The 14,650-nt window shown below is 40.0% G+C and overlaps 1 protein-coding gene across 2 annotated transcripts in view; it reads right to left on the bottom strand.

Annotated features, from left to right (window-relative positions):
- galns (galactosamine (N-acetyl)-6-sulfatase) overlaps positions 1–14,650 on the bottom strand; it is a 36,606-nt gene that overhangs the window by 7,908 nt on the left and 14,048 nt on the right. For both annotated transcript variants that reach the window (XM_041784026.1, XM_041784025.1), the window contains exons 10-12: positions 12,830–12,972; positions 10,190–10,292; positions 1,310–1,431 (exon numbers count right to left, since the gene is read on the bottom strand). In XM_041784026.1, the coding sequence (XP_041639960.1) occupies positions 1,310–1,431; positions 10,190–10,292; positions 12,830–12,972 (368 nt within the window). The remainder of the gene's footprint in view (positions 1–1,309; positions 1,432–10,189; positions 10,293–12,829; positions 12,973–14,650) is intronic.

Raw genomic sequence — 14,650 nt, 5'->3', positions numbered from 1 at the left:
TAGTTCTGGTTCAGCTGTTGAGGTTGCAGGGCAACAGAGGCAGCGTTAAGAAACTGAAGAGTAAGGTCAGGATGGTTGATGATGCATACAAGGAGTCCTCCATGGCCAGACGGTTTCATTTCAGATTAGCCTGAGCAGTCTATACAGGATACAAAGGCTGGGTCTTTAGGCTGCGCTCTCTGAAGGATGCACCCTCTGAAATGAGACGCCATAACTGTCCTTCTTCTTTTATCTTGTCATCAGCATCTTTGTCCAATTAACTATTATTCACATTACCCTCATTTATGTCATAAGCACTGTCATAAGGAGTCATAAGGTAGTGATGCAGTAAGTCAAACTGCTAAGAAACAAGGCCAAGGAAATCTATTAAAAAATATACTATTCAAGACAACAATATATTCCTGAATCAATATAGTCCCACCTCTAGTGTGCATGTCACAAAACAAAACCACTTAGCAAATGGCAGTGCATTGATTGATTTTTCCTTTTATAATTCTTGCGAGTGACTAGCCAAGCTAAAAGGTGAGCAATTGAAAAACAACATTAATGTTTTATCATTCAATCTCACTTGTGAAAAGGAGTTGGAAAAGGCAAAGAGGAGACAAGACAAGAGCTGCTGAAGGCAGAGAAGAAAGGTCAATCCAGGCAGGGAGCGGAGCCAGAGCTCATGCAAAAAACACTTTCCCTCATCAAAGCAATTTAGAGATTATCTTAATGTATTAGTCATGGCGTCATCCGGCACAAATTATCACATAAATATCCTACATCAACTGCAAACAGCAAAGGAGGATGCTCATCTACGTCTGCATCCTTTTTTAGTAATAGTTTTAGTTCAGGCTCTGCAGTCTGTGTCCTCTGGTGCCTCTCCTTGCGGCGATTCTTAACTCTCCCCTGAGCTCAGGCAGACTCGTGCAAAACTCCATTAAACAGCACACGCTCTCAATTTAGACCTGAACAATTTATCTGGCAATTTTAACCTGCAGCAGTGCACTGGAGGATTCAGGACCAGATAGCGATCTTTAAGGAGCTGTTTGCAATCACAAAGAGGAGGGTGTAATCAGGCGCGCTCTGGCTGAGCGGATCAATCCGTCGCCTTCTTTTTCATGCCACTGAATCACCATTGATCTCATACACAGGCGGTGCTAGCAACAGGCAAACTGCTTTCCAATCCTCAATCCTCTGCAGTTCATTTTCAAACAACTCTTCACCTGTTTCTGGTCGACCATACTCTCCTCTTGCTTTCATTTTCCAGCCTCTCCTCATTTCCAGACTGAAAATTAGTCTTAAGTTGCATTTTCAGACAGCTTACTTGATAGGGTATTTTTCCCCGGGGTCCCGTCCCAGATGAAACATGATTGGCTGCATTGTGTGCTCTTTTTGCTCATGAGTTGTCACACCTGGGATCTCTTCACCTGGGCAGAAGTTGATGCCCTACAAGAGAGAAAGCACAAAAAGTCATAATGCCTATCTTGCATATGTTTTTCTTTTTTAACAGTACCGGTACAGAGAGATTTTCTAACTGATGTATATTTATAATAATGCAATTTAAAAGAGGGCAGAAAGAAGACTTTGAGATATACATGTTTACCGATGCCACCTAAGGAGAGTGACTGATACATAGAGATAGACTATGTTTTAAAAGGCAGCATCTACAGACAGGGGAATAAAAACAGGGGAATAAAAAATAAAATTAAATAATAATCTAGAGATATTTCAAGCCTTTTTCATATTAATGTTGATGATAACAGCTTGCAGCTCATGAAAATCGTGGAAAAGTCTCATATGCAAAGGTTTCCTGAGCGTTTACTCTCTCACTCCAGTTCAGTACACACAACCACAATCATAGGGAAGACTGACTAGACATTTCCCTCGAAGTCTATAACTGACACCCGTAATGAGGAGAGTAAGCCACAGGTCACTGCTGAAAGGGTTGGCTGTTCTCAGAGGCTGTATCAAAGCATGTTCATGGAGAGTTGACTTGAGTATAAGGCCCCGTCCACATGGAGACGAATTCAGCAGCATACGCATAGTTTTTTGTCATATCGGCGTTTCATCCACACAGAAACGGCATTTTGGGTGACTGTAAACAATACTTTTTGAAAACGGGTCCCAGAGTGCACAAATACATAAACAACTACCGTTTCAACTCCGTGTGGATGGCCAACTGCATCTTTCTTGAAACGATTACGTCACACATAGCGTAGCTCTCTTAAGACGTCTGTGCGGGTCCGGCCAAAAACAATAATGGCGGAATACAGGGTTGTGTTCATGATGCAGAAGCTACTGAGCTTGTTATGGCTTTCACAGCAAAATCTGATGCTCCTTTACCACCACTGCAAAACGCACACACCATTTGTTCTTGAATCCAACGCGGAGAACAACCAGAAGGGCAACTAGAAGAAAGTTTGTGTCAGTTTTCTGTGATCTTCTTCTCTCCTTTGGTGCATTTCCGTGGAAGTGTTACAGCGCCACGTACAGGCTTGGCATATGTACTACAACATTTTCAGTGGTTCCGTGCTTACACGGATATTTCCTGAAACAATCCCATCTTTACGGAAAACTTTTTCAAAATGAAACAGCAATATACCGTTTTCGTCTCCGTGTGGACAGGGGCCTAAAAGTGCAGTAGGAACAACAGGGATGAGCTTAGCTTTCAGAGGATTGTCAAACAAAGCAGAATCAAGACCTTAGGGGAGCTTCACAAGGAGCCGACTGAGGTTGGAGTCAGTGGATTAACAGCCACCATACACAGATGGGTCCAGGAAATGGACTATAAGTGTCGTGTTCTTAGTGTCAAGCCACTCCTGAACCACAGATGTCATAAACATCTCACCTTGGCTAAGGAGAAAAAGAACCAGACCGTTGCTCAGTGGTCCAAAGTCCTGTTTTCTGATGAAAGTGAATTTTTCATTTAATTTGGAAATCAAGGTCCCAAAGTGTGGCGGAAGATCTGAGAGGCACAGAAGTCCAGTATTTTCAGTTTTTACAGTCAGTGATGGTTTGACGTATCACGTCATCTGCTGCTGTTGGTCCACTGTGCTTTATCAAATCCAAAGTCAACACTGTCAGTTTTAAAGCATATCATGCGTCCATCTGCTGAGAAACTTTATGGATATACTGATTTCCTCTTCCAGCAAGCCACTTGTCCACAGTGAAGCCAAAACTACCAGAAACTGGTTTGCTGACCATGGTATTACTGTGTTTGAGTGGCCCGCCAACTGGCTTGACCTGAACCACACAGAGAATCTCTGGGGAAATGTCAAGAAGATAAGAGATACCAGATTCAACAATACAGATGAGCTGAAGGCTATTTTAAGAGCAGCTTGGGCTTCATAACACCCCAGCAGTGCCACAGACTGATTGGCTCCATGCCATGTAACATAGATGCAGCAATTTCTGCAAAAGGAGCTCCAACTAAGTGCATAAATTAACATAATTTTCCAGAGGGTCAACATTTCTGTATTTTAAAGCCTTGTTGGATGAATTTTTTGTTATATTCTAATATTTTGAGATAGTGTATTTTTGTGAGCTGTATAGATTAAAACGAAAAAAAGTTCTAAAATATTTAACTTTGTAATGATATAAAATATGGAAGTTTCTTCTCTTGAATCAGAAAAAAAATGTTTTCATGATATTGTAGTTTTTTTAGATGCACACACACATATATATGTTGAGTTTTACATTTATTCATTTATGTAGTCATATTTAAGCTAACACTTGGTCAAATCCTGTGACCCTAACTTCTTCATTTATGCTGGAGCCCACCAAGAGAGCAGAGTGATGGAAAGCTCCAGGTCTCATTGTGGTCAAGAGGGCAGGTGGGACGGCCAGATGGATGGAAGAAGAAGACCCAGGAGTACGTGAAGGTGCATTAATGTGAAGGAGGTCAGAAAGGTAAGGAAGAGCGAGGTTATGGACGGCACTGAAGGTGAGGAGCAGAATCTTAAGCCAATGTGGTAGTTGAGCGAGAGCCAGAGGAGTGATTTGATTACTGGATGGTTCTCTGGAGATGATATAAGCAGGAGAGTTCTAGGCTAGTGGGGATGTGTGACCAAAAAGAAATGAGGATGATTTAATGACAAATAGGAAAATAAGGAATAAATAAATGTACATTCACAGACTCAAAAAATATCTATTTTTTGTGGGAAATTGTACAAGTATTTTCTTATACTGATATGGTACCAATACATAAAGGTAGTTTGGACATAAAGCTTCTTAAGACGAAAGATAAAAACACAATTTCTCTTTGTATTCGATCATTTGAAATGTGAAAAAATTAATTCAGCCCATGAGATCTGGATGTTAAAATTTATGTTGTAGCTGCCTGCTGCTCTGTTCTCACTGAATAATCTGGTAATAATGGCATTAAAGCAGACTCTTCCTCATTGTGCTATTCATGCAGTTTCTGTTTGTGCATCATACACAAATACAAGTCACATCACTACGAGAGAGGATTTTTTTTCTCGTGTTGCCTCTCCTTCATCTTTCCACGCCTTCGTTCCTGCTCCCTGACTCCATTCTCATGAGCCTGGCAGCGACCGCAGCCTGATCGAGTCACACACACTCCTCTTAAACCCCCTGGAGATCTGCCCCCTTCTTCAGACACAAACACACACATCGACAAACACACTCTTTTTGATGAGCACAACTAATATTGGGAGAGCATTCATCTGTAAGGCCCTGTTGCTGCCCCCCCTCTGCGATTGCACCACAAAATACATATAGAAGAGAGAAAAGAGAGGGAGAAGCACAGAAGACCCCCCCCACACCCCTCCATGCCCCCACCTGCCCTGCAGAGCCTCCTCTCATCCTGACTCGTTCTGTCTTTTGAAGCCAACAGCTCAGAAATGCAGAAAAGAATGAAAAAAAAGAAAAACTCATCCCAGAGGAGCAGGCAGAAAGGCCTGCTGTGTGTATCTCTCTGACTCTGTCTCTTGTACCAAAGACAGAACAGCAAGCAGTCCATATCTCCTCTGACATTAATGCTATGGATACAACCAGGCTGCTTTCAAACTGGAGTACAGCAGTCACTATTACAAGATAAAGAGCAGGAGCATCCGAGGGTGGCAGAAAGAGTTTTGGAAAAGGACATATTTGGTGTCTTTTTGCTTTTGTCCAAGACTGTTGGAAAGAGTATACAACCACTTTAAGACTGAACCTCCTCAAGGAAATGCTTCCATACATTTAGTTACTCAGTTTTATGAGGATTTTCCAGTTGTTTTCTAAAAACTCTAAGCTATTTATTTCTTATCCTCTGAGTTGGAAAAAAAGCCCCAAAAAATCCTAGAAAAGCAAAACTCACCTCCTTATGGAGTTCAATAGTACTTGCCCACTTTTTCAGTGGTGCTGGTTCTGGAAGAGAAATTCGCCATTCAAATCCCTCTAAGATATTTAGCAAAATCCTTATTACAACGCTGTTAATGCATGAACCAAGCTATCTAGCTACATGAATCCTTGTGACTTTGACACATTTGATTTGGTGCAAAAACGGCGTACGAAAACAGAGAAAAAGGAAAATATTCCTTTACAAGGAGGAGGGAACTACATATCCCACAATCCACTGTGTTTTGTTTTATTTGTTTTTAATGTTTTTTGTCTTTACATTTCAAATAATAATGTTGTAATATATCGTAGTTTGCATATATTTTGCTTCATACTGCGTGTTATCGCCAACAACAGTCAACAGCCTTTGTTAGCAGGCTCGGTAGACATTTCCATGGTAACCTGATTTCCCACCACTTATGAGATGTTGCTGTGACACTTGCATACGTACATCGTTTCACACTAAGGCGAAGTCTAACTTGGATACTTCAGATAAATGGCTAATAATCAAATCCACTCTGGAGAAAATGAGTGGGATTTTTACTTCCAGAACCAAACTTGAGCTCTATTTTGTGCAGTAGCAACATGATGTGTTGGGACCTGGCCTATCACGGTGGCTAGTCAACTTTTCTTCTAGAGGCCCAAAAACGATCCTTCTATCACAAAAAACCAGCTCTGTTATCTTGAGATAACGGTTTGTTGTAATGCAAAAATCATATTTTTAATCCTGAGGTAACCAGAAAAATAGGTCAAAATTGAGAAAACAGCTAAAATAACCCTGTTGTGAGTAAACCAACACACTGCTATCTCTAAACAAGTTAAAAAATAAGCAGATATCTAAAAAAAACCTTCAAATATTTGTTATAAAAGAAAACCCGATCAGATCAAATGTATGGAGAGTAAATTAACTTGCTTGCATGGCGCTGTTCTAGTTTCCTGACTACTCCTCAGTGTTTTTTATACCACAGGTCCAAAAGACCCTCTGCACCCTTTCGATGCAGAGTGATGACTTCTGCCATCAGGGATGAGGTTTACGTATGCCAGGAGGGCAAAATCTACAGATATCTGAGGTCACTTGTTGCATCAGCCGTTGGGTTTTTAAATAAGCGGTAGGCACTGCTGCCATTGAATCTCACTGCCTGTTTATCATGATGAAATCCATGGGAGTTACGGCTAACATGTATGTACTCATGTCTTTTTATGATGTGTGTGGCTTGTGTGGTCTTCTGCTGCAAACAAAAATGCCCCTTGGGATTTCCTAATTGAAAGATGTTTGACTCTTCCACTTATCCCACAGCTGCATGTCTACTAGGCACTTCTGTACTTTGCTGAATATTTTAAATATTTTCTGAAGCAACCATCTACTTTGTTCTGATGCATCGGTTCAACATAGATATTGGCAAGTGTCAGCCCTGTTGAGAAACATTGGCCATCTGCAAATCATGTGGCATGAACAGATATCAGAAGCAGATGTTCTGTCCAATTAAATTACCACTGGCATAGAGCACACCTAACACCTGAATCAAAGAAAAGATATTCTTTTTTGTTTTTTCAAAAGAAGTTACCTGCAATTATGAGAGGAAATGTTGGTATAAGTCTTGCAGCAGAGGAAGTGATGAGAAAAAAGAACTAGTACCTGTAACAGCATCAGCGTTGGTTAAATGATTATTTTGCCAGCCTAATTATCACAGTCAGTACATCTCCGCTCTCTACATATAAATGTGACTAGAATGTTGAACACATTTACAGAGTTCCTACACATTTTTGAGAATCAAATTTAAGACTTTTGAAGACCTTTTTTGAGACCTGTGCGAAGAAAAATTCGTACATTTTTTTGTGCAGAAAATGGTCAAAAATGAGAGATGTGTGAGATTTTTCAGTACACTGGACAGAGCTGAATCATCTAATTTAATGCACTGTGAATGGTGTCTCAATTGATATGATGCTTTTGGGGTCATAAAACCCCAAATCTGATTATATCCAGCCCATTTAATGCCTCCTTTCTAACAATGTAGCATACAGTAATATTAATCATAACATATGCTACAAGAATATACACAAAAAACCTGAATAAATATAGCTAGAAAATCAGTTTTAGTCACATTTTTGTCATTTCTACCCTTTATAGTTTTAGTCTAGTTCTATTCGATGAAAATTTTAAAAAATTTAGTCTAGTTTTAGTCCATAAAAAGTCCTCACATTTTAGTCTTTACTGTTAGTCCAAGCATTTATTTACTTGCCTAAATTTGATACCAAGTCATGGTAGTGTTTTCTATGCATGCTGCCAAACCTGGGGTCCCTGCTTTCTACAGCTGAAGGGCAGAATAGCTACAGATTCCTTTTCTTTGACAGGTTTACTCACAGTGAAGAAATATCATGGATTTGGAATGTCTGAAAAAACTAAATTACATTTTAGTCTAGTTTTAGCCATCTTGTCGAAAACTAAAACTACTTTTAGTCAGTTTTAGTCATCAAAGATCTATTTTTGGCTAGTTTTAGTCTAGTTTTTGTCATGGAAAAAAGGCTGTTGACAAATATTTTTAGTCATAGTTTTACTCCATGAAATCAACACTGTATTGGATAAAGACACGCCTTAATCAAAGTGCCTCCTAAAATTTAAGAACTCTCCCTAGTAAAAATACGATTTTTAAAGACATTTTTACGGCCTTAAATTGAAAAATTCCAATTTAAGACCTTTTAAGACTTTTCAAGGACCTACAAGAACCCTACATTTATTTTCATCCAAAAGCTGTTGTGAGAGAAAGCCTGAAGTCTGACCCTATTTACATTCACAGGTCAGCAAATACTGACATTTCTCAAGTCAATTTGGATTTTATTTTTTTAAGAGGGAGTAGTTATGTTTAGAACAGGCTGCTTTCTAAAACAAAGAAGACGGGTGCAGATGGCCTAGCGTTTAGGTTGTGCCCCATATACTGTAAGCGGGGACCTGGATTTAAGTCCAGCCTGTGGCTTTTTTCCTGCATACCCTTGCAGAAACATAAAAAAATGATTTTGGTAATTACCAATACTGTTAATTTAGGGCAGCTGTGGCATGAACCTTACTTTGGTCAGGGTTAAGGTGGTCTAATAAATTTGTTAAGCACTGTACATATATCAGAATCAGTATCGGTATTGGCACATATTTATCGGAATCATATCAGAACTGAAAAAAGTGGATCAGTGAATCCCTAGTGTCCATGTATCTGTCCAATTCAGACAGTGTGCAGGAGTTCACTTGCGAGATTCAAAACTAAAAACAAGAAATAACCCAACATTAGGTACCCAGGACCTTTATTTTGTTGCCTTGGTATGAAAATTAATATTAGTATTGGTACATCTTTGGCCAACTTTTATAACAGAATTCATGCTTAGATTAACAAAAAAATAAGGGATTAGTGTGGGTCTAACAGGTGTCTGTGAACAAGTGATTTTTCAGTTTTCATTTACTACCTTGTGATTCATCCAACAAGGTTAAAAAAGCCATCATCAGAACTCCTCCTGTGGCCCATATTACTCAGCAATCCAGATACAAAGGAACCAGAGTCACAACAAACTATATTTCACAATATTAACATCCCAGTGCTGCCTCAAGAGAGTTTGATGAGAACCATTTAAGCCTGTGAAATTTCTCATTTTCCTCATGGCTGAGCTGCATGAACACAGCCAGAACAGAGCAACACGTCTCTCAGCTATTAACCTGTAATTTTCTCCTTCTTCGCAGACACACATCTTTTTGCCTTGTTTATATTTTTACCTGAGGCCAAGAAACACAAATGATGTTTTTTAAGTACAAAAGCTGAAGGATTTTTAGGTGTGACTGTAGATTACTGCTAGAGCAGATGTAAGATTGAAGCATATAAAAAGGATTTTGAGCGCCGAGACGGTTCAGGTATTGATCAGTGATCAATCATACTGTACCAGAGATGAGCTAAATAAGGACCTTGATAAAGTATTTACCGTCTCAGTGTAGTTTTCAAAGTATTTCATGCATCTTATGACAGCTAAGTATATCAGTTTGTTTCTCTTATTTATGTTTATAAATTGTATTACAAGAGATGTACAGTGAAAGGATGCAGCCACGATGCCATGAAGCATATAGAGAGCTCCATGAAACACACAGACATGCATCTCTACACACAGTAGAGAACTCACATTAACGTTTTCTCTTGTCCTTTCTCTCTTTCTGATGTACACACATACACACATACACACCAATCGATAGGCAACTCACAGGCAATCAGACGCCATTATTTGTGAAGTTCCACTTCAGTTCACATGAGTTGATAAAGAAGGCTGCTATTGATTCAGCAGCCCTGAAGGAGAGAGCAATTTAAGCGACCGATGGGGCATAAAACAAACTGGATCACAGGAAAAGCAGAGTCTCAGAGGGAGGACAGGAGGACATGTTTTAAGGACAGAGGAGAGAAGGAAGAACAACACTATCCAGAGTCAGATTTCACATTCCTCCTCATGCATTTAATCAGAAAAGAGTTGATGTAATTATGACAGAGAGATACTGCTGGCATCTCTTTTTCTTTTCGAGCCCCATGGTGCCAAAAGAATGAGTGTACAGCAGGAAATGTCGGTATGTAAATGGAGAGGAGGAAAAATCTCCACTGGAGTTTGAACAAACAAGTCAACGTGCTGATGAATGATGTAAGTCTGCTGATGTGGGGGCTCTTCATTAATATTCATTACGCGCTGATGTACACAGCAGTCAACTGATGAGCCATTTTCAAGATAACACCGACAGCGAAAGTGTTTGTGTGTTTGAGTTAGATCAGAAGAGACAAAGAGAGAGAACGAGGCAGTGCAAATCAACAAATGAGGAAGAGGAGATGTGACAAAGTTGGAGTGGAAGTTTTACCTCTTTGAACTGCTTCCATGAGTTGCTCCAGGTCCAATAATGCGCTTTGTATTGTCCAAGCCTCACAGCCATCATCTCATTCCCACGGTAATAGAAGATAGGCCTGATAAAGGTGAGATGATCCAAGAGTTTAAAAACGAATTTTAGGTTTTGTTTTTAATCATCCAGAGAAAACACATGAACTTTCTAACATTCTATTATGAAATCATCAATAGTCTGTATTCTTTGCTACACTGTGAGAGTAGTCTCTGCTACTCTCTACATTCAATTTTAAGCTAAATGGTCACATCTTTATGTTTATATAGTCATGGTGACAATGCCAAGCAAGTTGAATGTTTACCATGTTCAGGGTTAGTGTTAATCTGCTAAATGGCATTAAATATAATATACAGCTGTAATAACGGGTATGACATTGGTTCTGTAAGGTGTTTTGCATGAAACAAAATTTGATGTTATAGTGTGACTACAGGGGAAGTCTTAGAATCACAGCAACTTATCACAATGTGCTATGCAAGGGTTTTTGTCTAATTTTGGTAAATAACATCTAATCACAGACACCACATTCACTTGACAAGTGCAGGTAAACATCATATATCAAGGTATACAAAGAAAAAAAAAGGCCTGAGTTGCATATCATATTTTACCCTATATGGGGCAGGGAACCATATATGGTCACTTCAGTCACCTTGATTTTCACCATAATAATGTAAAGTATATTAAAAAGTGACAAATTTTAAAAAGTATTGGGAAGTCCACCAATAATTATAATGATAGTGATATTAGGGCTAAAATTTTGAAATTCAAAGTATTTCAATGAGTGACCTTGAAAGCGTTAAAAACACCCGCCAATGCAGCAAAGGTCTTCCACCTGCAGTGATGCTGTTTGAGCTGGAATGACCATCTGACTACTTACACTGATCTTGAAGGCTGTTATGTAGAGTGGTAAGGCCACTAGGGCTGTCCAAAAATTAAAATTTGCAAACTCAAGTAATCTCAGAATTTCTGTAGTTATTCATGAATACTCTCACATTTTGAAAATTCCACTTTTTTCCATTTAAAACTTTTTTTGTCTAATTTTGGATTTTTGTACCATCTTAAACTCAGGCTAAACAACTTCTTGTTTGGATATAGAATTGCTTTTATTATGAAAGAAAATGAGGGACTTTGAGTAAATTTAAGGTTATGGAATAAACCAAGGAAAAGGGGAATTGTTATGGATTCAAAAGGAAACAAGGGAGTAATATAAAGTGAATGTTTGATTTCACAAGGTACGCATGACGTTTGACGTGTCCAATAAGCTGTATGTGAGGGGCTTTTTTAATTAAGATTTGGGACCATTGCTTTTATTAGATAAGAATAGACAGGAGTCAATCCCACAACCTGTCGATGAGGACTCTAGCCTCTGTTTAGGGGCACCCACTCTACCAACTGAGCTAAACTGGGGCCCATCTGTGAGTTTTTCAGACTGAAATGATACATTAAATCCTGTTCAGACTGGCTGTGTGTTGCTGTGCAAGTGTGCTGCGCCTGTCTGCTCCTGTTTCTGCCGGTGCTGCTTTCACACTAGGCGCAAGTTTGCTTGCTGTCACAACCCTGTCATTCTCTATAAGATTGACCTCAATAAATCTCAAAATCCCTTCAAAATAAAAGCATTCTGTACAAACTATGGACAGACTTTCCTGTCTGTTTTGGCCTATAACCATGCCCGGCATGCAGAAAAAAAATAGGCGAGACCTCGATTCCCTAAATTCTCCGCACCTGAGCCGCGTGTATTTGGCGCATGAGACATGGAACACACACAGGAGGTCTGACGCCCTGACATGTTAACATGCAAACAAACTGAATATCCAGCCGTGTCGAGACTAATTCTACTCATATGCATCCATACATATGCACATGCCACTGACACAGCAGTGGGAGCAGTGTAGGGTTAAGGGTCTTTCCCAAGGACACATTTGCATTTGACTAAGCTGATGATTGAACCCCTGACCATCTGGTTGAGAGACAGCCAATATTGTGGACTATGAGAGCTAGCATGTAAGGGGGTGTCTCTGGGACTCCAGCCTCCCCCAAAGATGTGCAAGGAGCCTGCTTGACCAGTGATGTCCTGGCTTCTGCTGCCCGTTAGTCTACACAACATTGGACTGAGGGGCAGTGGGGAAGATGGGGCAATAATGCAAGGTAGGTAGCATCATTGTTGTCACTACCTCATGCTAGTATGTACAGAACCTGGGTCTGTTGAAGGTGAAGGTGATATAGTATACTGGCAAAAGTACAATATCACTTGAAGTAATATGTTGATTTAATCATATCTAGGGAATGGGGATTTGATTAAGTGTAGTTTTTATTTTGACTAGAAAATTAGACAAAAACGTGAAAAATTAAGTTTCTGCAGTGTATAATTCCATGAAATAAGTATCATTTAATTCAATAGGACTCAAATTTAACAAAGAGTATAAAACTTCACACGCAAACATTTCAATAACTGTTTCTGAATTAAGGGAGTGGTCCAGCAGTCTCACCTAGAAAAAACTTTGCAGCCTTTTTTCACTCTGCTTGCTTTAACTACCTGTGTTGCCCCACTCAGGGATGTATCATGAACCTGAACAAAGGATCCTATAACAGTTCAAATGCACCCACCTGCTTTTGAGTGTCTGTGAGCCATTTAGCAGCGCTGGTGTCAGATCCAGTCCATCAAAGATTCTGTCGTCAGGAGGGGTGACGCCAGCAAGAGCCAGACTGGTGGTGAAAAGGTCCATCACATTGGCCAGTTGGAAATTCACCTGAGAGAGAAGAAACAACTTAAATATACAACAGCTATCCTCAGAATAGCAATTTTTTTCACAAAATCAGTGAGGTGAGAATCTGAGGAACTTTGAAGAAATGAGAACAAACAACATCTTACTGACTCAAATTAATTTGTCCTAATTGGTCCTTGGCATATATACAGCATGCTGCTTCTGTTAATGCTCAGGAGTTTAAAACTAGTAAAAAAAAAGGGGTCAAATAAGTTCATGAAACAGGAAAAGAGGATTTTTCCATTGGGAATACCATAAGTAGGCACTTTTAATGTATGTTTGTTCAAAAAGAGCAGGTGTTTATGAATGTAAACAAGGTAACAATGCATAGTCATGATAGGACATTTGTGTTTACACATGTAGAAAGTAGGTGCATTTCTTCAGTCTCCTCTGTAATCTCTGCTTCCAGGTTTTTTTTATAAAAACCTCCCAAATGCCTCACTTTCTAAATGAGTTTTTTAGCATGGAAAGCAAAAAGGAGGCGCAGAGAAAAAGAGGAGAGGAAGTAAGGAAAGGACGAGGCCCGGGCAAGCAGGCGGCTGGAGCTGGAGCGAGCTGGTGTTTTATCTCCTTCTCCCAGTCCCAGTGAAAAGCTTTATTTTATTTATAAACTTTGAACTATTTTCAGATAAAATGCCATTTTTTCGCTGTCATCCTTGATCTTCCGTTCCATTCTCTCCTGAGCGAGCCTTAGAGGGAGACGGCACGCTCTCAATCAGATAGTGCTATCAGGCCTCTGCAGCTGCACCGCCATGTGCCGCTGTGCTCCTATCGACAGCCTGCACGCATACACACACTCACACACACAAGCTTTTTCTAAGCACTGAAATGAATTCCCTTTTCTTCTGTATCCACAGAACTAGCCACAGAAAAGCCTTTGCAATGCATTCCATGATCTATCTGCACATCCAGACACTCTTTCTCGCACACACACAAACACTAACAGATTTAGACCATCACTTCATTTTTTTTTAAAGTCCCCCTCACATAGACACACAAACCACTAAATAAGACAGGACAAAAGGACACAAGAGGAAGCAAAACTGACATTTAGTTGGTAATAACTTGAAGACCAAAACTCAAACTTTCACTCTCAAACTTCTGCCCTCTTTCTCAGTCCACACTGAACTTCATTCTTTCTTCACCCTTTGTTCTTCCCTTTCTTTTGACCGACTCATCACTCTCTATTAAAGCCACATTCTCTTTCCCCCCACTCTTTCTCTTGTTTCTTTCTGTGTAGTGAGTGCTGATGTTGGTTATCTGAGGAGGCAGTGCTTCCATCCCGGTCTCTGCCACTCTGCCTGTGTGTCTGCTGCCTGATAAAACACAACAAAAGGGATTGTGACGCTCGACAACATTGTGAGGCCAACACTCCCCCACCCCAGCCTACCTCCCCATCGTTGTTCCTACAGCCAACACCACCCCTCATCATCATCCTGGCCCCCCCTCTCCCCCACTTCAGCACTGGGAGAATGCTGAATCTGCACCTGCAGCCGTGCTGCTTCATTCCAATACATCTGACTGAATATGAACGGATGACTTATTGATAATCTCCTGCGCATTTACAAATTAAATTTAAAGCTCCTGTGAGGAGTTTAGCTGGTCATGAAATGAAGGGATATGAATAGTGATGCCTCTATATAACTAACAAAGACAAATGTGA

The sequence above is a fragment of the Cheilinus undulatus genome, linkage group 1 (genome assembly GCF_018320785.1).
Source record: "Cheilinus undulatus linkage group 1, ASM1832078v1, whole genome shotgun sequence".
Lineage (NCBI taxonomy): Eukaryota > Metazoa > Chordata > Actinopteri > Labriformes > Labridae > Cheilinus > Cheilinus undulatus.
The sequence above is the reverse complement of the archived record's forward strand: the minus strand, read 5'-3'. Positions and strand labels throughout refer to the sequence as shown.